The 24,260-nt window shown below is 49.0% G+C and overlaps 1 protein-coding gene across 1 annotated transcript in view; it reads left to right on the top strand.

Moving 5' to 3' along the window:
* Window positions 1-24,260, top strand: part of PLXNA4 (plexin A4) — a 522,503-nt gene that overhangs the window by 434,127 nt on the left and 64,116 nt on the right. The window contains exons 10-14 of the mRNA XM_030933215.1: window positions 1,561-1,761; window positions 9,309-9,405; window positions 9,888-10,078; window positions 14,045-14,196; window positions 18,481-18,598. Of these exons, the coding sequence (XP_030789075.1) occupies window positions 1,561-1,761; window positions 9,309-9,405; window positions 9,888-10,078; window positions 14,045-14,196; window positions 18,481-18,598 (759 nt within the window). The remainder of the gene's footprint in view (window positions 1-1,560; window positions 1,762-9,308; window positions 9,406-9,887; window positions 10,079-14,044; window positions 14,197-18,480; window positions 18,599-24,260) is intronic.

Here is a 24,260-nt window from a genome sequence, read left to right on the forward strand (position 1 = left end):
TAGCTTCCCTTATAGCTTTCTCTCTCCCTTTCTTGCTTCCATTTCCCCTGCCTCTCTTTCCCTCCTCTTTTCTTGTTGGATGATCAGAAAGGATAGAGGGAACAACCACTCCAAATCATGGAATCATGATGGGTTAAGATGAACAGGGCCTTGGAGTCCCGCTCAACTAATAGATAAGGAAATTGAATTTCAAATGTGCTCAGAGTTCCAGAGCTCATCAGCAGCTCAGGGGTACTAGAGCTAGCTCAAGCCTTCTCCCTCTGAACCTAAGTCTTGTTATGGTATAGCTCGTAATGGCACGGAGATATTTGGCTCATGTTTGCTCTGGGACCTGGGAGGGACAGCTGCCAGTTGCCTAACTACCTGGAACCCCTCCTTTCCACCATTCCTCAGTGGCTTCCTTTCTGCCTTACTCTGCTAAGGACAAGTGTTAAGGTGGGGGAGAGAAGCCTCTGCTGAGAGTTGGTGGTGAGCCCATGACAAAGCACCCTCAGAAAGAACATGTGCATCATGCTTTTGATGATCAACCTGCCCAGGAGCCATCTGTCTTGGCATGCCCCAGACAGTGCCACAGATGGAGGAATCTGGGGGATGGTGGGACCTGCCTGGCACAGGGGATGCCCAGGCCATGCTTGTGTTATGGAAGGCCTCACGCCTGCCCACATCCATCAGCAGGAGCTACAATACTGACTGTCCTCCACCCAGCTCCTGAGAATACAGCAACACACCAGCTCCTACCACTCAACTGGGCAGAGCACCCACCCTCCTTCTTCTGACCTCCTTATGTCCCCAGTCCTCCCTAGACAAAGCCGATAGCCCCAGGAAAAAGGGGCCCAGTGATTCACTGTCTCCATCCTAAAGGCCATCTGGGTTCCTGTGGCTCCAGGGCTAAGTATGCCCATTGCTAGCATCTAGAAAGAGCTCAGAGTGTTTCTACTCTGAGAGGCATTTCTTTGGGGCCAGGGCATCCTAAAGCTTGGTCAGAAGCTTCTGGATTTATAAAGCCTCTGGGGCCCATTCCAGAACATTCTCAAACATCAGATTCAGCCCACGTAGGGAAGGCCCTCCCAGCCCCCCTGCTACAGTCAAGACTCACATTCCAGGGACAGAGCAGGGCCCAGGGCTTTGCCTCTCTGTGAAGATTCTCACATGGTCTATCCATCCCAATTCTTGACAGCCTGGAACTTAGCAGGCAAAGAGATAATCAGTCCGCAGTGGCGGTGGGGAGGCCTAGCCAGCAGAGGCAGTCTCTAGTAGGGTAGAAGGGTGCCATGAGGAGGCTACAGGAGTGTCAGAGAATTCGGATTGCATAAGGAAGGTATTCAGCGAACCCAAAGAGGGTGGGGACCACCTCAAGATATGACACTAGGACCGCAGATTCCTCAGTTTCATTTTTGTCCTCAGTGCATTGCCCACTGGGTGGGCACGAACACCTCAGGGGTCACCTGTGGGTGTGTCCGTGGAAGGGTGGAGACAGGGAAAGTCCGGATTATGTCTGCAGAGGTCCTTGCTCTTTTGTTTTCCTGGCTGCCCAGCCTGAGCCATGCCCTCTGTCCCCAGGACTGTCCCCAGCTGCTGCGAGTGGACAAGATCCTGGTGCCTGTGGAGGTGATCAAGCCTATCACACTGAAGGCCAAGAACCTCCCCCAGCCCCAGTCTGGGCAGCGTGGCTACGAATGCATCCTCAACATCCAGGGCAGCGAGCAGCGGGTGCCCGCTCTGCGCTTCAACAGCTCCAGCGTACAGTGCCAGAACACCTCTGTGAGTCACCCAACCCTGCCCACCACCAAACCAGGCCCCAGCCCTGCCCACATCACTGTCATTTTCTAGGAGCCAAATCAGCTCAGTCCTGCAGTCATTTCCTCAACATGCACAAAACTGCCACCTGCTTCCGCCATGCCTGCTGGCACATCCCAGCCCCACAACACCTGCCCCAGCAACGTGCTGGGTTCTGAGGTCACCCAGGGCCTGGCCGTAGTTGTAAATGTTTGTAAAGGTTGTCTATGCAAGACAGGATTAGAAGGGATATTGGACCAGCCGTGGAGCTGTGAGCCCTGTTTGTGGGCAGATGCTGGGCTCCAGGAACCTTCATGTCCATCCTCTTTCCTGAGAAGCTCTGAAAGCCCTGTGCCCTGCCTTCTCAACAAGCCCCAAAGACATCCCACCACCTTCACATCTACATGGAGGCTGTTTCTCAGCAGAGAAGGCTTCTGAGACAGACCAAGCTTTGGCAGGAGGAAACAACAAAAGGGAAGGAGCTGGCCAGGAGCGTGCTGCTTAGATCAGCACAAACCTTGCCCAATGTGTAGCAAATCCACACTAAGCCCAAGCCCTGTCCATGAGTGGTCAGCAGCCCCCAGGCTGCTGACAGCTGTCTACCTCATTCCTAGGTACCCCACAGTGAACCCCACCTGTGTATCACCTTTCCTGCCCACTTCCCTTCGCACCTGCCATGTTGCCTTTCCAGCTACTGCTCTGGTCTCTCTCTGACTTTCTGGGCTCCCTTCTTTGTGCCCAGATGCTCAGAGACAAACACTAGACACATAGATTCAGAACATTTTCAAGTCATAGAAACTTTAAAGTTTGTCTTCACTGCACAAAAGAGAAAGTGGAGGCCTGGAAGCAGGGGCAGATCTAGATTTGTGGGGTGAGACATACCATTTGGAGACCTTCTTTAAGACCGAAGTATAATAAGTACAAAATTAGATACATAGGCCTTAAAAGGGGCTGTGTGTGCGAGTGCAGGCCCAGAAGCTGAAGCTCTATTCGCTTTGGGGTAATGCATCCCAAAATGTGCCAGAAGGTAAGTGACTTGCTCAGGGTCACACAACTAGTGAGTGGCAGAGGTGGCCTGGATTTGAGGGCCCCTCTTGTGTCACACTGCTTCCCATGTATTCTAGTTGCTCCTGGGCACTTACATACGGTGTCTGTATTTGGAGATGTGATGTGTGACCAGGAAAGTCCCAGACGAAGGATTTCGTGGAACACCCCACTCTTCCTGCAGGAAGTAGTCCAGGGGGAAATGGAGCCCAGAGAATCCTACACAATTGCCCTAGGTCACTCAGTATTACAGGGATAGAGCTGGTCGCTGCTCTCACAACCTCTGAAACCCCAGATGTTGTTCCCACGGCATCCCATGTGGCCATCCCCCTCCTGCCCTGGTGGCCAAGCTATTTTTCAGATTTCTACAGCACTCCAGATTAAATCTGCAGACAAAGGAGATATTAAACACCTCCTGTTTCCCCATAAATTCTGAGTTCAAGCAGATCAGCCCCAAGGATTTGGCTCAAGTCATTCTCTCCAAAACAAGACGCTCCCTATAGAAAGAGACCTGCATCTGGGCCTCACATTTGACTCTGCAGAAGGCTGGTGAGGGTCTCAAACTGTGGAGAAAACAGCCTTGTTTCTTCAGAGAAGCTGCCCCAAGGATCTGGGGATGTCAGGAGGGTGGATAGAGCCTGCGGTCCTCAGATGGCTGTGCCCTCAGTTCCCCAAGAGAGGGACACAAGTGTCATAAAACTGGGCCCCATGGCCTGGGCTTTGGTTGACTCAGTTAATAGACAAAGATACTCCAGACAACGGCGTGAGTTTTCTTCTAGACCCCTTGGTCAGAAGTTCTTTTGTGCCCTGGGTACGAACTTTAGCTTCCAAGAAGCTCACTGGGACCCTCTGCCATTCTGTTGACTGCCAGAATTGGAAGTAGATTGTGTTGAAATGTCCTCAGCATTTCCCAGGCCAAGAGCTGCCTGACCGAATGAGTCCTTAGCCATCACAGGGAACTCCGCAAACATGGGTGCGAAATCAGAGCCTCCTGGGAACAAGAGCACAAACAGGGTCTCAGCAGCACCAGGCAGGTGAGTGCTGTCTCCTCCTTCATGGTGTCCCTATGGGGTACCTGGTGCTGGCATCCTGGTCGGCACCCATGGGAAAAGGAAGGGAGCGACTGGGCTCCAGTGTGCACACTGTCAGATGTTGAATCCTTGGACCTCAAGAAATCAGCAAGTGACATAGCTCCACCCCTGGGAATTTCACATCTGGAAGCCTGATATCCCAGGACACAGTGGTCAGTTCTACTTCCAGCCCCTGTTGGCACTGGAGCTGGAGGCCTGGAAGCTGCGATTCCCTTCACCAAGGAGAGAACCTGAGACTGAAGCTCTTGGCCTGTGCCCTGCCCCCAACTCGGGACCTGAGGAGAGCTCCCGCTGTGCTCTGGCCCTCTGGAGTTCAGAGCTGCAGCCTCCCCATCCACCACGGGCCAGGTGTAGGTGCCCCCAGGTCACTGCTTCCAAAGCAGCTCAGCTGACTTTGCCTCCATGACTTTTTAATTTTGACACCATTAGTTGTAGGAGAGGTGATTTCTCTACCATTTTAAGGTCTGATAAAAAAAAAAAAAAAGTGAGGCAACAGGAGGGATACCCCTCAGATAGTAGAATGTAGGAGGAGTCCCCTCTGCTTCCTAGGACTCACTAGAATCCAATAGTTCTGGAGGACTCAGCTCTGCCATTTCCCAGGAGCCTCTCTTTTCATGGGGGACAGTGGAATCCCAGTTTAAATGCTGGTCTGGGTCTGGTTGCTGCTTGCCATCAAGCGATTTCCATCAAACATCTTTGCGGTCATGATCGGAGCAACCCTCCCCCACCATAGTTACAGAAAGCAGGGTACCTTCAGGCAAGAATAGACCTGAGAGAGTATCTACTTAATCCTGTTATGGATGAGGTCTCCAAGGCCCAGAGAGGGCAAGTGACCATCTCCAGATCACATAGCAAGCAAGACACAAATTGAGAACTTGAATCCAGTTTTATAACATAACCCCTAATCACAGGTTGAGCAAAGAACAGCAGCGAAGGGCACTTTCTACCCCAGCTTTGGTGTTATTCCTGGGAGTATGGTCTGATCAGCCTCAAAGAGGATTGTGTGGAAGAAGAAATTATTTCATTTCCTAAATCCATGAACAATCAAAACAGCGTTGGACAAGGGATCTAACAAAGAAATCCATGAGTTTGTGATGGCAGAAGGAGGTGGGTGATAAATTAGTCTCAGAGGAGAGCAGAGAAAAAAGAAGAAAATTCAGTGTGGGAGTGACACTGGGCTGGGGTGGTGAAGCCACTTCCAACCCCATTATGCGGGACAGGCCTTGAGCCAATGGCTGCAGCCCCCAGGGGCTGGTGGGAGGAGGACAGAGCGGACTCACAGGTAGCAGTTGAGGGGAAGCAACTGTAGGTATTCGTGGCCTACTTTAGACCAAGGCTCTAGGAAAATGTCAAGTGCTGCTAATAATAGTGCATGGCCACCAGCTCTCAGAGGCTGCCAATCATGCCAGTGAGTGGGCTGCAAAGGGCATCTGGCTGGCTGAAGTGCTGGTCGTGAGGGCCGGCGCCAGGCCCAGCTTCTGAGGACTCATGTGGGCCTCTGGTTTTCTCTTGGCACCTTCATTTACCACGTGCAAAACAGGGATGGGGAGCAACAGGAAGAGAACTTGCCCCCTTTCTACTTTACTGGGACACAGCTGAAAAGGGGTCAGCAGAGCCCTCTGGACTAGAGATGGACACAGGGTACATACCAGCTTCTTGTGTAGCATTAGGTTGTTGAGATTTGTTTGCCCAAATGATAGAACTTTCTGGCAAAATATCTCAGATCTCGGGACAAGGGGCTGGCTGGAGGAAAGAATGTCTCAGTTATATCGAGGTCTCATTTTTGCTTTAGAAGTAGAAGCTGAGGTTCACACGTTCCCAAGGTAATGGGGAAAGTCATCCATTAGCCCGGCATGGTGTGCCAGACCTTGATTGAGACACTTAACCTCCCAGCCTCCAGGAGCCTGGAGCCTGTCCTCCCCGGGCTCTGAGCTTTGTGCAGATTAACTGCCCGCTGATTACAGAGAGCTATATAAATGCTAAGTGGAGTGGAGATGGGGGGATCCTGGGGGATGGGAGCCTGCGGTCCAGGCTCCCAGCTGTCTGCAGAGGCAGAGAGGCTCCATCTGCCATGCCCACCCCTTTCCCCTACCCTGCCCCAGGCACATTGCAGGTCATCCACAGGAGAGAGAGCCTCCAGGAACAATGGAAACTTCCCCAGAGACAGAGGGGGGCTTGGGGGGAGCACATGGGGTTAATGATTTCTCTAATATTTCATAGTTGTGATCCCAGGATCAGGGGAGAGAAAGAAATGCCCAGCACGTGTGATCCTAATGTCTTTTTTATTTTCAATTTCTTCAAAGAGAAAATTCATGCTTGCACACATGCACACACACACATACCAGAACACATAAGCACATAAGCATTCTCATATGCATACATCCCATACATATTAAGGGTCTGGCACAGAAACACTCAATGCATGGCTGCTATTATTTTTCTGCACAAACATAAACATAGGCAACACAACTCGCCAGGGAGGGAGTTAGAACTCCGGACACATAGACTAAAATACAAAATCACATTTGAGTGCTTAGACTATGTGACAGATACTATGCTCAGAGCATGCTGTGCGTGATCTTGAATCCTTACCCCAATCCAAGGAGATGTGAACTGCTTTGAATTCCCACTTTACCAATGGGGAAACTAAGACGTGGATTATCTGCTCACTTCACACAGCTGGTCACTGGCAGAACCACTTTGTGGAACTGTGTGTGTCTGTGTGTCTATGTGCATGTGCATTTATGGACACAGATAACATGGAGATGTGTGCTAACCTCTTCTCAAGTCAGCATGCACATAAACACATTTGTGTACACAGATGCTCACATGCATACGTATGTAGGATTCTTTGCCTTCCTCTCTGTGGGATGTCAGGTCCTTCCTGAGAGGGGGCTTGAGGATTTATTCATCTTTGGCTAACACACTCCTAGTCACCACCTGCTGCTTCCACTTTGTGTCCTGGCCAGACCCAGGCCTGAAAGCAGAAGCCAGGCTCCCATTCTGACATAGCCACTGCCAGTATCCCTCCTAAAGGTCAGAGCTCTGCCCGTCCCAGCACTGCCTCCAGGTGATCAAATGGTGCTCAGCTTGGGGTGGAACAGCCAGCCCTGCCCAGGGTCATCCAGACAGCAGTTTGAAGCCTATGGGGATCACCTTTCCCCACTGGGACCTTCAAGGAGAGAGATGGGAAGGATGGGAAGAAATTGAATGTGGCTGGAGGAGGGAATTGGAAGCCTGAAAGTTTTCTCTCTCTCTCTCTCTCTCTCTCTCTCTCTCTCTCTCTCTCTCTCTCTCTCTCTCTCTCTCTCTCTCTCTCTCTCTCTCAGAAGAAGGGAGGGAGGTCATCCCCCCCTTATACCCTTCTCCCTCCACAGGGGCAGTCCAACTACCTCCCTACTTCTAACAGACTGCAGAGATTCTCTAACTTTTTAATCAGCACCAGAATCACAGGGTAGTTCTCAAAATGCTCCCCATCTCCAGAGATTCCAGTCTGGCAGATCTGGGATGGGCCCTGGAATCTGCATTTTCGTAGGCCCCCGGGTGGTTCTGACAAAGGAGTCCATAGACCACACTAAGAACCACCAGTCTAAAGTAGAAGAGGTTTTCAGGAAACTTAGGACCACCCAGCCTGACCCAGCTGCAGAGACAACCTCTGGGGAGTTGATGATTGAGTTCTCTGATGATCAAAGTCTCCACTGTGGATTTTGCAGGGCTAGGAACCTTTGTTTTACTCTGTGAGCTTGGACCCTGGCCCTGGCCCCAGAGCCATTGTTCACAAGACAGATTCAACGAGGGGGATGCAGTGCATCCATTGTGGGACAAACAACGAACGTGGCCCTCTGGCCACGGCACACGTCGCCAGGGAGGGAGTTAGAACTCTGGACACTAGGGCAGAGTCCGAAGTGACTGGAGGCACGTCCTCCTGCGGTTGCTGTATGAGGGCAACGTCAAGTCACAGTTTGTTCTCATGAAAGCACATTCCGTAACTCAGGAATTTAGGGCGATTTCCTGCACTGAGGATTATAACGTCTCCTTTAGAAGCTCCTACAAACAGGGTGCAGACCTGTCCCTGCCCAGAGGCAGAGGTGTGGACAGTAGCCCTCTGAGATTCTTCTCAGATGTGTTTTCCCATGTCCTGTGGCCACCCTCCCTCTCCATGAAGGTGCCATGGCCAACTTGGAGGAGGGAGTCTCAGCAGCCTCCCGTGATATCCGTCAACATCACCCTAGCGAAGCCCTCCAAATTTTTAATTCAAATTAAATTTGAATTAAAAGAGCCCATGAGTTCTGCAAACATAACTTCAAACCTGGTCCTCTGGACTAACCTATTTCAACAAATTGCCAGGCCTCAGCCCCTCCTATGCAGAAAATCTGTCTCAATTCCATTCCTCCATCCCACCCCATGTGGCGAGCAGAGTCGGGTGGAATAATGAGAAAATCACCAGGTAGGGGTTGGAAATTGCTGCCCAGGGTGGGCTGTAAGTTCCTCTGCTAACCCTCTTTCTCTGGGGACTGAGACGGGTCTGCTATGGGAAGGCAGACTAGGGGCCATCATACCTGGGGACTGCCCCCTCCACCAGCATCTTCAAGCCAGCACTTCCCTCTTCTCTCCACCCTTCACCTCCTATCTCTTAGCCAGGCAGGGGAGCAGGACCCTGAGGGGCCCTCCAAGGACAGGAGCACAACAGGAATCTGGGCGTGAGCCTGGCTTTGAGCTGGTGACTACCTGCAGCATCCAGGCCCAGATTCCCATATTTGCCCTCCAGAGTCCTCAGGATTTCCCCCCTCACCAACAAGCTCCCATCTAGTCCTCTTTTCTCTTAACCTCTGCCTCTCATCCCCCGAGGGTGTAGCCCCCTCATTTCTTAGTCTCTGTAACCACCATCTTGCCTGGGAAGTGATCACCCCTCCCCAGGTCTTTGGAAAAGCATCCACCTATCCTGGACATTTCCTGGAAATTAGAGTTCCCCAACCTAATTGCACACTTGGGAGGGCCTAGGGACCAGAGTTTTCCTGGGCAACCCGGGAGGAAGTGGACTTCCCTCAGTTTTACCTCTCAGGAAAGCCCAGGGGGTGGGAACAGGCCTCCCGCCTGAGACCCACAGGAGATGAGCTAGTGGCTTGCTCCCATCTGCCCCTTGAGCTGGCATCCACAGGGGCATGCTTGGAGGCCTGGCCCACCCCTGTGTTATCTTCCACTCCCTCTAATATACACTTCCCCACCTGTACCCACATGTGCCTGCTCATACTTGTGTGCACACAGGTAGACACAGGCACAGTTTTGGCAAGTCCTTAGCTCATGAGCTCTTAACAGCCCTAGGCTGATCCTTTGGGCCCTCTCTAGAACTCTCTGTGACCCCACTTTCTTCTTTCCTCCTCCTCGACCTGGCTGCAGTATTCTTATGAAGGGATGGAGATCAACAACCTGCCCGTGGAGTTGACAGTCGTGTGGAATGGGCATTTCAACATTGACAACCCAGCTCAGAATAAAGGTGTGGAAGGGCTGGAGCCTGGCAGGGGAGGGAGGGGAAGGGATGGGGTAGAGAGGGAAGGAGCTGCCCTGCATTCTCGCAGGTGTCATTCTGCCCCCGTCTCCTGGCTGTCCCTCTCCCTCTGAGTCCCTCCCTCACAGCCTCTCCACCATCTGTGCTTCTCCGTTACTTCTTGAGCATGGGGTCTGTACAGCTTGACCTGGGCTGGTGGCTTCTGGGAGGAGGTGGCATGTAGAGGACTTCCTGGGAAGGGCTGCCAAGTGCTGAGTGAACAGAGTTCCCAGAGCTTCCCATTTCAGTCCCTCTGCTCTGGCCTGGACTTTCTTTCTGGTTCTTTTTTGCATCAGAACGGCTAAGGGGGCAAAGCTGCCTTTGTGCCCCATTGCCCCAGGCTGGGACTGCGCTCTTTGTCCCTCTCTGGGCCCCTCCTGTCCCCACTGCCGTTCCCAAGCACCCCTTGCCCTTGCCCTTCCCCTCTGCAGTTCACCTCTATAAGTGTGGAGCCATGCGAGAGAGCTGCGGGCTGTGCCTCAAGGCTGACCCAGACTTCGCATGTGGCTGGTGCCAGAGTCCAGGCCAGTGTACCCTGCGCCAGCACTGCCCTGCCCAGGAGAGCCGGTGGCTGGAGCTGTCTGGTGCCAACAGCAAGTGCACGAACCCCCGCATCACAGAGGTAAGCCAGGGTCGGGCCTCCTGCTCCAAATGGACAGGCTCCAGGCTGCTGCGCCACACCCTGAGGAAACTCTGCCCAGCTGTGGTGTCAGTCACCCAGTGGTCACCAGGTGGACTTGGTTGCTCCTCCTGGCTGGGTGATGACCTAGTTTTCCTTCATGGCTTCCCTGGAAGCTTAGGCTTGGATCAGAGACTCTTGTTGGGGCTCGATTGTCCTGTTGGAATCTCCAAGGAGCTAGGTCAGGAAGGACTCAGTCCTTGCCAGCCCCTTCCTTTGTCTCTAAGTGCCTCGGTGGCAAGGCCTGAAGTTCCACTGGTGGCACCCTCACCAAGTGTCAGCCCATGATTGGCGGTTGCTTGGGCGTTGGGGCACAGCCCGGCTCTGGGGAAGTGAAGAAGGTCACAACAGAGAGGCCTTCGAACTCCGCCAAAACAAGCCCTGAGCTGTAAGATGGAGCACAGTTTAGGGGGACCAATGGGACACAGGCCATGGAGCGAAGACCCAGGGAGGAACACAAGGAAGAGCTAAACATGCAGACACTGGGTCCCAGAGAACAGGGTTTGAATCCAGGCTCCACCAGCTGTTTGCTGGGTACCTAGGTGTGGCTACTATCTCTACACCTCATCTTCCTCACATGTGTGGTGGGCCTCAGCATCCCACTTACACGGGAGTTGGAAGAATTTCATGCACACCTGCAGGCAAGGTACCTCACTCTGGGCCCAGCGCATGGGGATCTCACCAGGCTCCTCCTCACTCATCATCATTGATAAAATCATTCCCAGGGATGTCTAAGCCAAGGAAATCACTGCCCCTGGAGTTAACTTAAGTAGTCCTGTCTCTTCTCCTCCAACTCCTCTACTCTTCCAGCATGGCCAGAGTCCCTTACTCCCTCTTAAAATAAAAAAGAGGGCTGCATCTCTCTCTCCACATGCTCCTCCCCCGTGGCACCATGGCATCTGTGGCACCATGGCATCTGTGCCTCCAGCTCGGGGCTGAGCACACAGTAGGTGCTCAATACCTCTTTACCATTGTGGATGCTGGTCAGGATTATGAAGCAGCTGGAAGAGGGGGAAGGAGAGAAGATAAAGACTCAAGTCTCTGCCCCAGTGAACAGTGAGGACGAACTGGTACCAGGCTTTGTGGACAGTTTCACAAATGCACACAGTATATGATCACTTAACAGTGGCAGGCAAAAATATAGGCCATATATTTGTGTGATGGCTAATAGTTGCACTGCACCTTTATACCCCTTACCTTGTCCAAACAACCACCTGTTCTATTGGAGTCCCAGAGCTGCTGTCACAAGGTACTGCAGACTAGGTAGCTTGCATGACAGAAATGGATCATCCTGTAGTTCAGGAGGTAGACAGTTAAGGTCAAGGTTTTAGCAGGGTCGGTTCCTCTTGAGGACTGTGAGGGAAGCATCTGTTCCCCATCTCTCTCCTTGGCTTGAGATGACCATCTTCTCCCTGTGTGGCTTCCCATCATCTTCTCTCTGTGAATTTCTCTGTGGCCAAATTTCCCTTTTTCATTAGATCATATTGTACCAAAGCCCATCCTAATGGTCTCCTTCAAATTTAATTGCCTCTGTAAAGACCCTGTCTTCAAATAAGGACACATTCTCAGACACTGGGGCTAGGACTTCTCCCTGTGACTTTGGTGGAATCACAGTTCAAACCCATAATGTCTCCCAAGGCCAGGGTTATCATCAGGTTATTATTCTCTTCTAGACAGAGGCTAATGCTCAGAGAGGCACACATACTCTAACCAAAGTGTCAGTAACATGGTCCTGAATCCCAGGTCTCCTGAGTAATGTTCTCCTAGGTTATTGTTCTCTTCCACTACAATGGTGAGACTTCACACCTCCACTCACAAATTGTGCATGTGCACCAGGGATGTGTGAAAGCAAGATTACTGGGTTTTGTGGATGAACAGCCTCACCCAGCAAAGCAGCCCCTTGGGGTGGCCCTCAAAATGTGCCCCATGCTTCAGATCCTTTATCCTCCACCTTCCTGGCTGTACAGGCTCTGAGAGTTTCTCTCAGTCCCCACTTCAGTCTCTTGCATGGTAGGAATCTAAACAGTGATTCTCAGACTTGGAAGAAATATTTGCAGAATTAACCTACAGAATGATCTGGGATAGGAGGACAGCTGGACCTCTCTTCTCCCCACTACCCCCAACCCCACACTGGGGCCCATGTCCTCCCTTCCCAGTCCCCACCCCTCACCCTCACGCCTCCTCTGTGGAACGGCTCCTCCCAGAGCCCTCAACAAGAAACCAACCCAGGGGGCTGCTGTGTATGGCAGTGTGTCTGGTGCTATCGGTGGAACTTGCTTTCTTCTTGGCCTGGGTCCAAGAAAGTCACAGGGAGGAGATGGCCAATTAAACAAATCTCCCTGTGACAGAGGCTATTTACTGCCTCCATACTGGTGTTGGCCCTAGGGGAACCCGGGGAACTAAGAAGTGGGCCAGAGATAAAATTCCTTTTTCAGTATGACAAGCTAGGGCTAGAATATCATGGGGACACCACTGCCAGGTGCCAGTGACACTTTGGGGACTGGCCAGGCAGACACTTGGGAAGAACACAGACTCTCCCTCTAACCTTCCCCATGTCCGTCCACGTTCCTCTCATAGAAATGGGCCTATGTCTCCACGGAAGCTGTTTTTCCACTGCAATGGGAATACACTTATACACAGGCTCACACCCTGCATGCGCTCACTCACAATCACACCCACCCTTATGGGGATGTGTAGGAGATGGGAGATAGCTTGACTGTGGCAGGTAAGCCGTCTCACCTGGAGAAGTTGCCACTTGGTGGGGAGGGCAGCACAGCCTAGTTTCTTCTGCTTCCTCCTCCTTTCACCCTCACCGCAGGTTGGAATTCCCACTTGTGGCCCTGCAGGGTTGAGGAGAGTCGGATATGCTGGAAAGGAATAGAGATAGAATCTCTGGGCTCCTTCCATTCTAATCCTGCTGACATTGGCTAAGGTCCAGTTGCTGGTGCTCATAGGTGCCAGGAATGGAAGCACGCCCTTCTCTGGCCCATGAAACGCCAGGATGAGATTGTGTTAACTGTACAGCCCCCACCTCAAAGCAGGCACTTGGATGTTGAGTCCTCACATTGTAATCATGGGTTTTTTGACATGGATTTAGGAGAGAAAGCCAGTACACTTTGACCTGTGTACGAGGATAAAATTTAAATAAAACCTAAATCCAGTGTGGTACCAGGCCAAACAACAAAGGCAAAGGAGTTGTGACAAATGCTGATAATAATTCCGGAAAGATGTTTGGACAGTTGTAGGTTGTATTACAGTGACAATGCAAGACATAAAGATTGTAATGTTACTGAAAATCCCACAAGGAGGAGTGAGACAGACCTGCTCCTAGAGACTCAGGATCGGAGGAGGAGGGGGCTGGGAGTGGGAAGGATGAGGGACAGGCACAAAGAATTGTTGCCATGTAAGTGTCACAAAGAAGGTATTTTGGAATTTAAGTGGAGAGAGGAAGAACACAGGGTTGTGGGGCAGTGTCATTTGAGAAGTGTCTTGAGAGGTGGGTAGGGTCACATACGCGTAGAGGGCTCTGGGTGGATAGCAGGGGTTTTTATTTTCTTGAGAGTAGAATCAACACAAGCAAATGCTAGAAGGCATGAATCCCAGTTTTCTATGAATCACCCAGTAGCATTGCTGGTCACGTTCCATCCCCTCCTCTCTTCTTCTATGAAATGGGAAGATGTACCATAGGCTTTGAATATTGCTCCTAGGGACACACACAAACACGGACTGTTTTCCTAGAAGCTACTATGCATTGATTACCATAGGCTTTGGGTGCCCTTGGGGACTTCGAGCCACTCAGGGACTCTGGGGCAGACGAGAGAAGAGCCAGCAGCCTCTCCTGGCCTCATCAATAAGTGAGTGATGGCAGTATCTTGGTGTCTGTCTAATTACTTCTCTTCCTCCCTCTAGATAATCCCAGTGACAGGCCCCCGGGAAGGGGGCACCAAGGTCACTATCCGAGGGGAGAACCTGGGCCTGGAATTTCGCGACATCGCCTCCCATGTCAAGGTGGCTGGTGTGGAGTGCAGCCCTTTGGTGGATGGTTACATCCCTGCAGAACAGTAAGTGAAGTTGTCCAAAGCACAGGAGGAACAGGGGAGGGAAGATAGCTTAGTATTAGGGATATTCTGGTCAGCAACTAGGTGCAAGTCAGAGCTTGTGGGGGAAGGAAAATCACCCTAATATTCTAGAGTTGGAGGGTGGACTCCCACAACTCCCTGCCTGCTCAGCTAGCTAGCTGCCATACTGGGGAAAGTGTAGAGAGGAAAAGGAGAAATAGCTGGGAGAGAAAGGTGACTGTTACCTACTTGGGGTATAAGGCTGCATGGAAGGAAGGGAGACAAAACAAAATGAAAATCTGCAAGAGAAGTGTGAGTCCAATTCCTTCTGCTGTCCCCAACTTCCCACTCACATCCCCCCCCAGCACTGATCCTGTGCTACTCTCTGTGGAAAGTGATGATGAAATTCACACCCACTCTCAGGCTTGTGGGTGCCTTAGATTATTTTTCTCTTTGAAAGTCTGCTGGCCCACTGAATAGGTCATTCAACAAATGACCTTGAACTGTAACCCATCTAGTAGAGGAGGTTTGTGAATCATGCATGGCCTTGTAAATAAGTAAGCACCATCTTCCAGCCCAACAAACACAACTATGAAAATGTTTACCAGCACTATAGAATCTATATTCCATACCGTCTTTGTTGCACCTCCTGGAGTGAAATCTTGTCACTTGTGCTGTATGCATAAATTATTGACTCTTCGCAAGGCCTCCCCTAGGTATGTGAGTACAGTTTCCATTTCTGCTCCTGGGTCTTGCCTAGGTTTACTGATCCTGAACCATCACTACTGCCATCCTCAATTCCTCCTGATTTCCATGAGGTCTCCCCAAGATGCTCATAGCAGATCAGATGGTTTAAGGATCTAGTCTTGGTAGGACTCACCTCTATGGTCCATCATCAGTTAGTTACCAAAATATCTTTCTATGGCTCTTTCAACTTTCTGACACCTTTCTGGAATGAAACCAAACTAGGCCACTGCTAATATATTGTGATTTGAGGAATTTTAAAATATCCTACTTTGGATTTACATACCCAGATATCAAAAGTATTATGAAGCCACATGATTAAAATAATGTGATACCAGTTAGATCAGTAAAGTAAGATAGAGGACCCAGAAAAATAATGCTGATGCATACAAATTTAGTTTGTAATAGAGGTGATATTTCAAATCACCCAAGGAAAGATCATTCAATAATTGATGCTGGTTAACTCCCTGGAAAAAGTACAATAGCAGATCCTTATTCCACATTATACACCAAAATAAATTCCAGATGGATTAAAGAGTTACATTTAAAAAATGAAACTGTGAAAGGATTAGAAGAAAATGCAGGTGGAAATTTACTTGATTTCAAGAAGGCGAACTTGTGCAAAGTATAACTGCAACAGAGGAAATTATAAAGAAAAAGATTAGGGGATTTGAGTACTTAAAACCTTAAAACTTGTGTATCAAAAATCATTGCAAGCAAAATAAAAATGTGAATGATAAGCTGGGAGTCTGGTTACATCCTATTACAGTTAATAAATACTTTTTCTTTATATATAAAGAGCTTTTATAAATAAAAGGCAAAGATCACAAAATGATCAAAGAGCATGAACGTACAATTTATGAGATTAAAAAAGAACCAAAAGTCATACGAAAAATAAATGTTTAATGGCAGTAGTAATCAATGAAATGCAAATTAAAACACTAGGGAGTGGTTTGTGAAAGTTAATGCCCAGTGCAGGAGAGGCGTGAGAAGTAGCTGACTCCTTCACTCACGGTGCAAGGGGAAATTGGGACAAACTTTCTGGAAGGAGATTTGGAAATGTGGGTCAAAGGCCTTTAGCCTGGCCATCACACTTCTAGAACTTTCTCTAAATAACCAGAATACACAACTATATTTTCAAGAATGCTTATTTCAGCCTTATTTATAATAGTAAAAACTCAGAAGTGATTTACATGTGTAAAAACAGGGAATTCATCAATTCAGTAAATTATTGTATAAGCACAGGAAAGAAAACTACACAGCCATTAAATCTGATATTATAGAAGAATCATGACCAGGCATATACTCAAAGTATATTAAGTGAGAACACAGGTTCTTGGAACACAGGTTACAAGCATAATATAGAGTTTTGAATCAGTTTTGTAAAAGAAAATTAAGACTGGCTACAGTCTTGAACGTTGACATTGGATATTTCACGTGGGTGCAAGGCAGTGTGGCATGGTACATAGGCAAGAACTTGGACTTTACAAGGAGATTCCTGGGACTGGAGCCCTGTCTCTGCCGCTTACTAACTGGGTGAATGTAAGCAAGTTGCTCAACATTTTATTTGCCTCAGTTTCTTCATTTATAAAATGAGGATAATAATGGCATCTACCCCATGGTCTTATGGAAAATTACATTCTCAATGGTGCAACTGGGGGGTATGTAAGTATGACAAGTGCTTTCACATACTTTCTATTTTTTTTAAACACCAAACATGCATTAAGTATGTGATCTGGATAGCAAGGTATTACTTGTTCTGGAACCTTACTCAAAAGTTGTTTCTAAGAGAAACATAAAACATAGAAGCCACAAAGTAAAAGACCAACCAACTTAACCACACAGGTTCTTTTAAATTTTAGTGTGGCAAAAGACATTGGAACCACAGTTGAAAGATGACAGGCAAGGAGAAAATCATTGCAATATTTATAACAGACAAAAGTTAATACTCCTAATTCAGACAATCTATCAGCAAGAAAGAGGTCTTTACCAGAAAAGTCAAAGGAAAGGCCATATGAGATTTTAAAAACACACCCATGTGAAAAAATATAAAACCTCACTCATAATTTGTGAAATAAAAATTAAAATTAAAATGAGATTCCCCCCCCCCCCCCCGCCATTGGATTGTTCATATCTGGTGTTGGCGAAAGAGCAGACCATCGATAGAAGTGCATAGTCTAGACTTCTTGGAACATTATTTGGCTCTACCTACCAAATATTAAATATGCAAACTGACCCAACAGTTTCCTTCCTTAGAAATCTATCCTACTATACAGTGCCTAAGGATGTGTGTGTCAGTTGGTTCATTTTGCAGAATAATTTGGAGTAGCAGAAAAATCAGGACAACTAAACGTTCATCAATAGGAAGATGGTTGTGTAAGTGATAGTGCAGTCATCAGAGGAGGCACTGTGAGGCTGCTGAAAAGAAAAATGTCGAGCTGTGTCTGTAGAGATGGGAAGGAAGGTCTACGCTATTGTGCTGAGCAAAAACGGAAGTGTTGATAGCAGTGGATATGTTATGTTTTGCTTTTATTTTAAAAAACACATATATCTTTCCTTATGTATGTATGTTTACAAGTGTAATTGTATATATATGTAAAAACACATTTATGCTTATGTGTGCCTGCATAGGAAATACAAATATAAATATACATATGTGTGTATGTATATGTGTGTATGTGTATGCAAAGATATCTATTGGGCAAGTTGCCTAACTTTCCTTTGCCCCAGTTTCTTCATTTGTAAAATACATATACATAGATATATATACACATATATATTTATATATTATGTCTGCAAATATATATATATATACACACACACACTTAAGTTTTAAGTATATATATAGTTTTAAGTTTTAAGAAGAGTGAGGCACTCACTTTTTACTGCCATACTCTGTACTGTTTGACTGTTGGATTATTTTTAAAAAGGTATAAACAAATTTTATAATCAAAGCAATAAAAATTTTTAGAAAGGAAAAAGTTCACACACGCATACACACACACATATACATACTCACTCAATTATCCCCTCACCCGGCCTGGAACCTGGGGCTGGCTGGGAAGCAAAAGCACTTCACTGAGGCAGCCCAATCATTGGGAGCAGAAAGCTCCCAGGTGGGGACCAGAAAACCTTAGGTCGCTCCAAGTTCTGGTTTGACTTCCTGCAGCCCTTGGGTAAGTCACTTTGCCTCTCTGGACTCTGCCAGTCCTATTCCCCAAGGGTTTTGGCTAGAACATGCCCGCCAGTCTAGTTGACAACTGAGTAGATAATCATGAATTAGAGACTGAACATCTAGAGTCATAACAAAGGGACCCTCTTCTAGGCTCGCTCAAAGGAGATCCCGTAAGTCAAGTTTCCTCACTGCCTGACGATTAAGGAGAAGACCCTGCTAGGAGGAATTAGGATATGTTCTCCTTCCTCCCCTATCTGGCCATCCCTGAGATCCTACTGTGGAGAAAGGGACCTGGGTAGGTGCTGTGGGGTGCAGGGTCTTGGCTGGAAGTCCTGTGACCCATGGAATTTCTTCTATCCTCCCTGCAGGATCGTGTGTGAGATGGGGGAGGCCAAGCCCAGCCAGCACGCAGGCTTCGTGGAGATCTGCGTGGCTGTGTGTCGGCCTGAATTCATGGCCCGGTCCTCGCAGCTCTATTACTTCATGGTGAGTCTTGACCAGCAGTGATCTGGCTGGGTAAAGGCCACAGAGCTCATTACCATGATTGCTGGGCCCCTCTAGAGCTCTGTGGGCAAACGCAGGGCAAGGGCCTGCCCTGCAACCTCCCTCAGTTCATGAGAATCCTGTCTGTTAGTGAGTGAGAACACAGCCTTTGAAGTCTGGAAGACCTGGATTCAAATCCAGACTTTGCTGTGCCTGGCTGTGTGGTTTCAAGTAAGATGCTTTAGCTCTCAGGACCCAGAGTCCCCAGATGGGTGCATGGCAGTGTGGCACGGTAGGCAGGCAGTGTGCACGGTAGGCAGGAAGTCCTTGTGCTTGGACTTCACAAGGCAACTCCTGGGCTTTGATCCCTGGCTCTTCCACTTACTAACTGGGTGAACATGGGCAAATTGCTCAACATTTTGTTTTTGCCTCAGTTTCTTCATTTATAAAATGAGGATAATAATAGTATCAACCCCATGATCTTGTGGAAAATTACATCAATGTATTTATGACTTCTAGTATCATTTGTTTTATTATTTCTGTGGTTGCCACCATTGCTTCCATTTTCTGGCCTGTCCCTGCACACTCATGGCCCATTGTGCCATCCTATCGCCCTCACACTTCTCCCTCACCCCAATGTCTTAGTCTGTTTACTGCTGCTATAGAAGAATGTCTGAGACTGGGTAATTGATAGAGACGAGTCATTTATTTGATTCCTTATTCTGGAGGCTGAGAAGTCCAAGATCTAGGGGCTGCATCTGGCAAGTGCCTTCTTACTGCATCACCTCATGGCAGAAAGTGAAAAGTCAGGAGACTACATGCAAGAGAGCAAGAGCGGAGAGGGTGGAACTCCCTTTCATAACAAACCCCCTCTTTCATAATAAGCATGTTCCTGTGATAGTAACATTAATCCATTCATGAGGGCAGAGCCCTTGTGAACTAATCAACTCTTAAAAGTCCAACATCTCAACACTGTTTAACTGGGGATTAAACTTTCAAGACATGACTTTGGAAGATGCATTCAAACCATAGCACCCACTCACCATTATCCCTATTTCATGACCTCATTAACCCCTGCCCACCACTCACCTGCATACCCAATGCATTTCCCTCTACCCACACCATTGCCCCCACCTCTCTCACCCTACCACCCCTTTCCCCATTCCATGGCCTCTCTGAGGATCTCTTCCAAGTCCTTAAATTCCTTCCTGCCTGGAACCTCTCATCAAAGGCTGGCTGACAAGTAGTTCTATGGGACAGAGGCTTTTGGAATCTCTCAGCCTTGTGATTATGGAGATGGTGGAGACATGAACATACTCCCTGCCGCTCACACCCATCATTTTAAAAACTAAACCTCTCAGATTAATGACAGCTGTAGTGGTATAATTTCCTCATGATTCTGAGCTACTTTTGGAAGCTGGAAGCCTGAAGTGATGGATTTTATGCCTGGCCATCAAATGCCCTGAAATATGTCATAGGGAATTTGGCATTCATTCTCTTTCCTCTCTCTCTCCCTCTTTCCTCCTTTTCCCCCCTTGCCTCCCTCTCTCTCTCCTTCCTTGCTCTCTCCCTTCCTTCCTTCCTTGATCCCTTTCTCCCTCCCTTCCTTTCTTCCTCCTTTCTTTGCTTCCTTCCTTCCTCCCTCCCTCCTTATCTCATCTTCCTTCCTCCTCCTCCTCCTTCCTTCTTCAACTGACAGCCATTGATCTCCTTACACAATGCCTCTCACTAGATTATTTAATGAGTGCTTGTTTAATTGAGTTGGATTTTATGACTTGATGGTTCTGGCTGTGGGGGTTAGGATGAGGAATAAGTTCCAACACAACATCTCCCTCAGGAGGCCCACAGTCTAGAAGGGGAGGTGAAAGCAACTGAGCTCAAGTACTTGACACAGACTTGAATGTGGTCAGGGCCAAACCTTAGAGAAACATGAGTGTAGTGTGGCACCATGACTGGGACCGCAGCTGCATCTGCTCCGTCTCTGCTCTCTGAGGGCCAAACACCCCCTGGATGCCGTTGGCTGTCACTGAATGCACATGGGAATTCATAAAATGAGAATAACATGCACATATAATGGGGTTCATGGAAGAGTCATTTTCCTTATCTGTTTAGGATTTGAACCTGCCACCTTCTCCTGAAAGCATATGACAGAATTTCCAAGGGGAACCCAGTAGACATTAAGACAACTAATGAGAAATGTATATATATTTGTATATAAAGTATGCATATATGTATATGTGTGTGTGTGTGTGTGTGTGTGTGTGTGTATGTATGTAGTATATGATATAGACATAGAGACAGAGGGGGAGAGAGAGAGAGAGAGAGATGGAAAGAGGAGGGATGACATTCGCCAGGTATTTCCTAAAATTGGGCAAGAAATCTGGCTTTGAAATTTCCTGGCAGCCAAAGTAAAACGGGAGGAAACTGCTGCATGGCCAAAGCAAGCACTGGACTTCCTTGGCCAGCCACTGCCCAGAGCAGCTTTCCATCCTGAGGTTCTTGGCAGTGATCCTGAATGATAAAGTGGACAGGGCTAGAGCCACCTCCAACTTATTAAGCTGATGCTTCTTTTGAACCTTAGCTGCCTCTGCCCTGCATCCCCAGTCAGGCCCCTCACTCCTGTGGCTCAATCAAGGCCACCACCACCTGGCTGTCCAGCCATCATCTCCATGTGGCCCACCCAGGCTGTCAGCTCCCATAAACAGTGCTTCCTCCTCTCTTGCCCATTCCCATCAGTGGTCCATCCCCTAGGCCTGCAATCCTGCTGGGCTGTGGCTCAGCATCCCTTCATTCCTGACATCAATCCATCACCATGTCCTGGAGTCTTCCTTTTCCCATTCTCTTTGCCATAACAATGGCCTCCTTAAATCCTTCCCTTGCTTTTCTCTGTTGTAATCCGTCTACCATCATGTCAGCTTCCACCTTGAGAAGAGCCAAGGCTCCCCCTCCCTGTAAGACATTGTCCAGGCTCCTCTATCTGCTTCCCCGTTCAATCCTATTTTGCCAGACTTTGCATTGTCTGCCACCTTACCTTCTCTGTCTCCTTCTCCTGGTTGCGTGAGCCATATCCCCCTTATTCGTCAAAGCTGTGCTTAGGACCCCGTCCTCGGTCTGTGAATGCACAGGCCTGAGCTGTGGATACCCACAGGCCCTGTGCCCCACCCCACTTCTTGGGACTCCAGACATCTGCCTGCATCACACCACTCAGGGGGTCCTCTTTGCGCCCTGCTCCTCTTATCAAACCAATCTGTCTTGGGAGCTACTTGCCTTGGCCAGCCACCTGCCCAGAGCAGGGTTCCTTGGCAGGGACCCTGGAGGACACAGTGGACAGGGCGAAAGTCACCTCCGCCTCATTAAGCTGATGCTTCCTTTAAGACTCTCTGCCTCTGCTCTGCATTTCCAGCCAGGCCCCCACTGCTGAGGCTCCATCAAAGATCAGCCCAGGACCCTCCTTTCTTTGGGAGCCCCACAGTGCATAGGCAGCACTAAACCTCCCGACACAGGAGAGTCTCCTGGGGCGGGACGGGCATTAAACAAAATGCCCTGGACCTCTCCCTGCCTCCTGCCAGGACTAATTAAATCCAATGCTACAGATCCTGGGTAATTCTGAGATGCAAGCTGAGCTGAGGCCCCCTGACCTAGGAGAAAGGGCGTTTCCTGTGTGGCTCCCGTGTGCCAATGCACTCAGCTCTCTGCTTTTGTTCTTATAATGAGCCTGTGTGCTACACATTGGAAAGTCCCATCTGCCCTCAGGAAGGGTCCAGTCTTGCCTGTGTGATTGTTCCTACCCTGCAGAGGGGTGTGATTGAATTTAGGGTATTAAGGGAGGCTTCCTAGAAGAAGCTGGAGGGAAAGATGGGATTTGTATAATACAAATATAATATAATTTTCCATGTGGATCTGAAGTGGTGGGAGGCTGTTCCCAGTATAAGGTCTGACAAGGTAGTACACCAAAAGATGGGAACAGGAGGGAGAGGGAAGAGGGTGGGTGGTGAGGAGGAGAGGCTGAAGCAGAGGCAGGTCAGAACAGATGACAGAGGTTGCCTCAGGCAAATATGCATTGGTCTGGTGGGTCCCTGCAGCTGAAAGATTTGTGTTATTTTTCTACTTAAGGGACATCTTTGAGGAATGTCTCTGGTGCCACATGTTCACTTGGGAAGACTTTTAGGGAGGAGAAATAGTGCTAGGGACCTTGGTCTCTTTCTCTGGCCCCTTGCATTTAAGGGTTGCGTCATTGAGGCCCACCCCATTCCTCGCACAGAGTTTCTAGGGATTCCAGGTGGGAGTGAGGGACAGAGGTCCCCATGAGTCTCTGCAGGGGTTGAGAAGGAACAGAACCCTGTCTATCACACTTTCCAGAGTCTCCGAGCCCTCATGACCTTCTCGTCTACCAGGAAGCTTACAGGTGCACTCTTTGGGCCCTACACAGAAGTCCCTAGCTCCTCTGGAGTTCTGAGACAGCCAGGAAACTCTTTCCCCAGGACTTGGGGCATGTTGGAGAGATGCTTTTTAGTACCAAGGCTAGAGGGAAGACTTGTCCTCTCCGACAATCAGGCCAGACTCCAATGTGTGGGTTTATTCACCAAAAACCAAATACCAAGGCCAAGGGGCCCCAGATTAGCACTCTGGGCTGTCACTAGCTGTTCCTAAAGGTCTCCATGCAGTGAATGCTTTCCCCCTTCCCTCCACCTCCATTCCAAGTGAAGGAGGTGGCAAATAATGCAGAATTTGATTTCCCGTGCAAACTCACTGTGAAATATTTATGAAGCATGACTTGAATAATTAATAGCCTCTCACAACTCTAAAACATGTATCCATAACATCCTGTCCCCACCAGTGAGCCCCTTGATAGTGCCCCAGCAACACCTGCAGGAATTACTGACTTCCACCGCTTTTAAGAACCCTCACGCACAGGCTGCCAGGGAGCACCAATACCCATCTATTTTAACTTCCCTGAGTTCAACTCTGTCTCTCTAGGACCATCCCTGCATCGAAGCCTGTGTGTACAATCTTTCTCTCTCTATCTCTCTCTCTCTCTTTCTCTCTCTCTCTCTCTCTCTCTCTCTCTCTCTCTCTCTCTCTCTCTCTCTCTGTCTCTCTCTCTTTCTCTCTCCTTTCCTCTCTGGGAAATGTTGGTGGGGTTCCTTTAAGGTGGGGCACAAGTACCATTTGAAGAGGTACTGCAAGTTACAGAACAAGAAAACTCCCAGGAGCCTTGGAGATCACCACTTTTTGGCTCAGCCCCTTGATTTTGTTGACGAGAGAGGTGAAATGTCTTGTCCAGAGTCACACAGCGAGATCCAGGCAGAGCTGAGAAAGGAGGGCTCTTTCCGCAGCCTCACCCCATCCTCTTCCTGGTCTCCAGTTGAGCCAAAATGACAAGCTATTCCTTGGCTTGGCTCATGTTACAGGGATGCTAGACCTGGGATCCAGAGACAGGGTGCTGGGACCTGGTGAGGCAGGTCAGAAACTGTGGTCTGTGTGTCTCCCCACCTGTGTGCCCTGATCCTGGACCTGGAGGCGCATGTGCCAGGTGATAGGGAAGCTCTGGAGCTTCCCTATCAAAGCATCTCCAAGGGGAGGTTGTCAGCCTGCTCCGAGGAACTTGGAGGGTTGACTTTTGGTGCTGAATTCTTTAAGGAGGAGGTAGCTGGGGAAGGGAGAG

This window comes from Rhinopithecus roxellana, chromosome 6 (assembly GCF_007565055.1).
Source record: "Rhinopithecus roxellana isolate Shanxi Qingling chromosome 6, ASM756505v1, whole genome shotgun sequence".
Classification (NCBI taxonomy): domain Eukaryota; kingdom Metazoa; phylum Chordata; class Mammalia; order Primates; family Cercopithecidae; genus Rhinopithecus; species Rhinopithecus roxellana.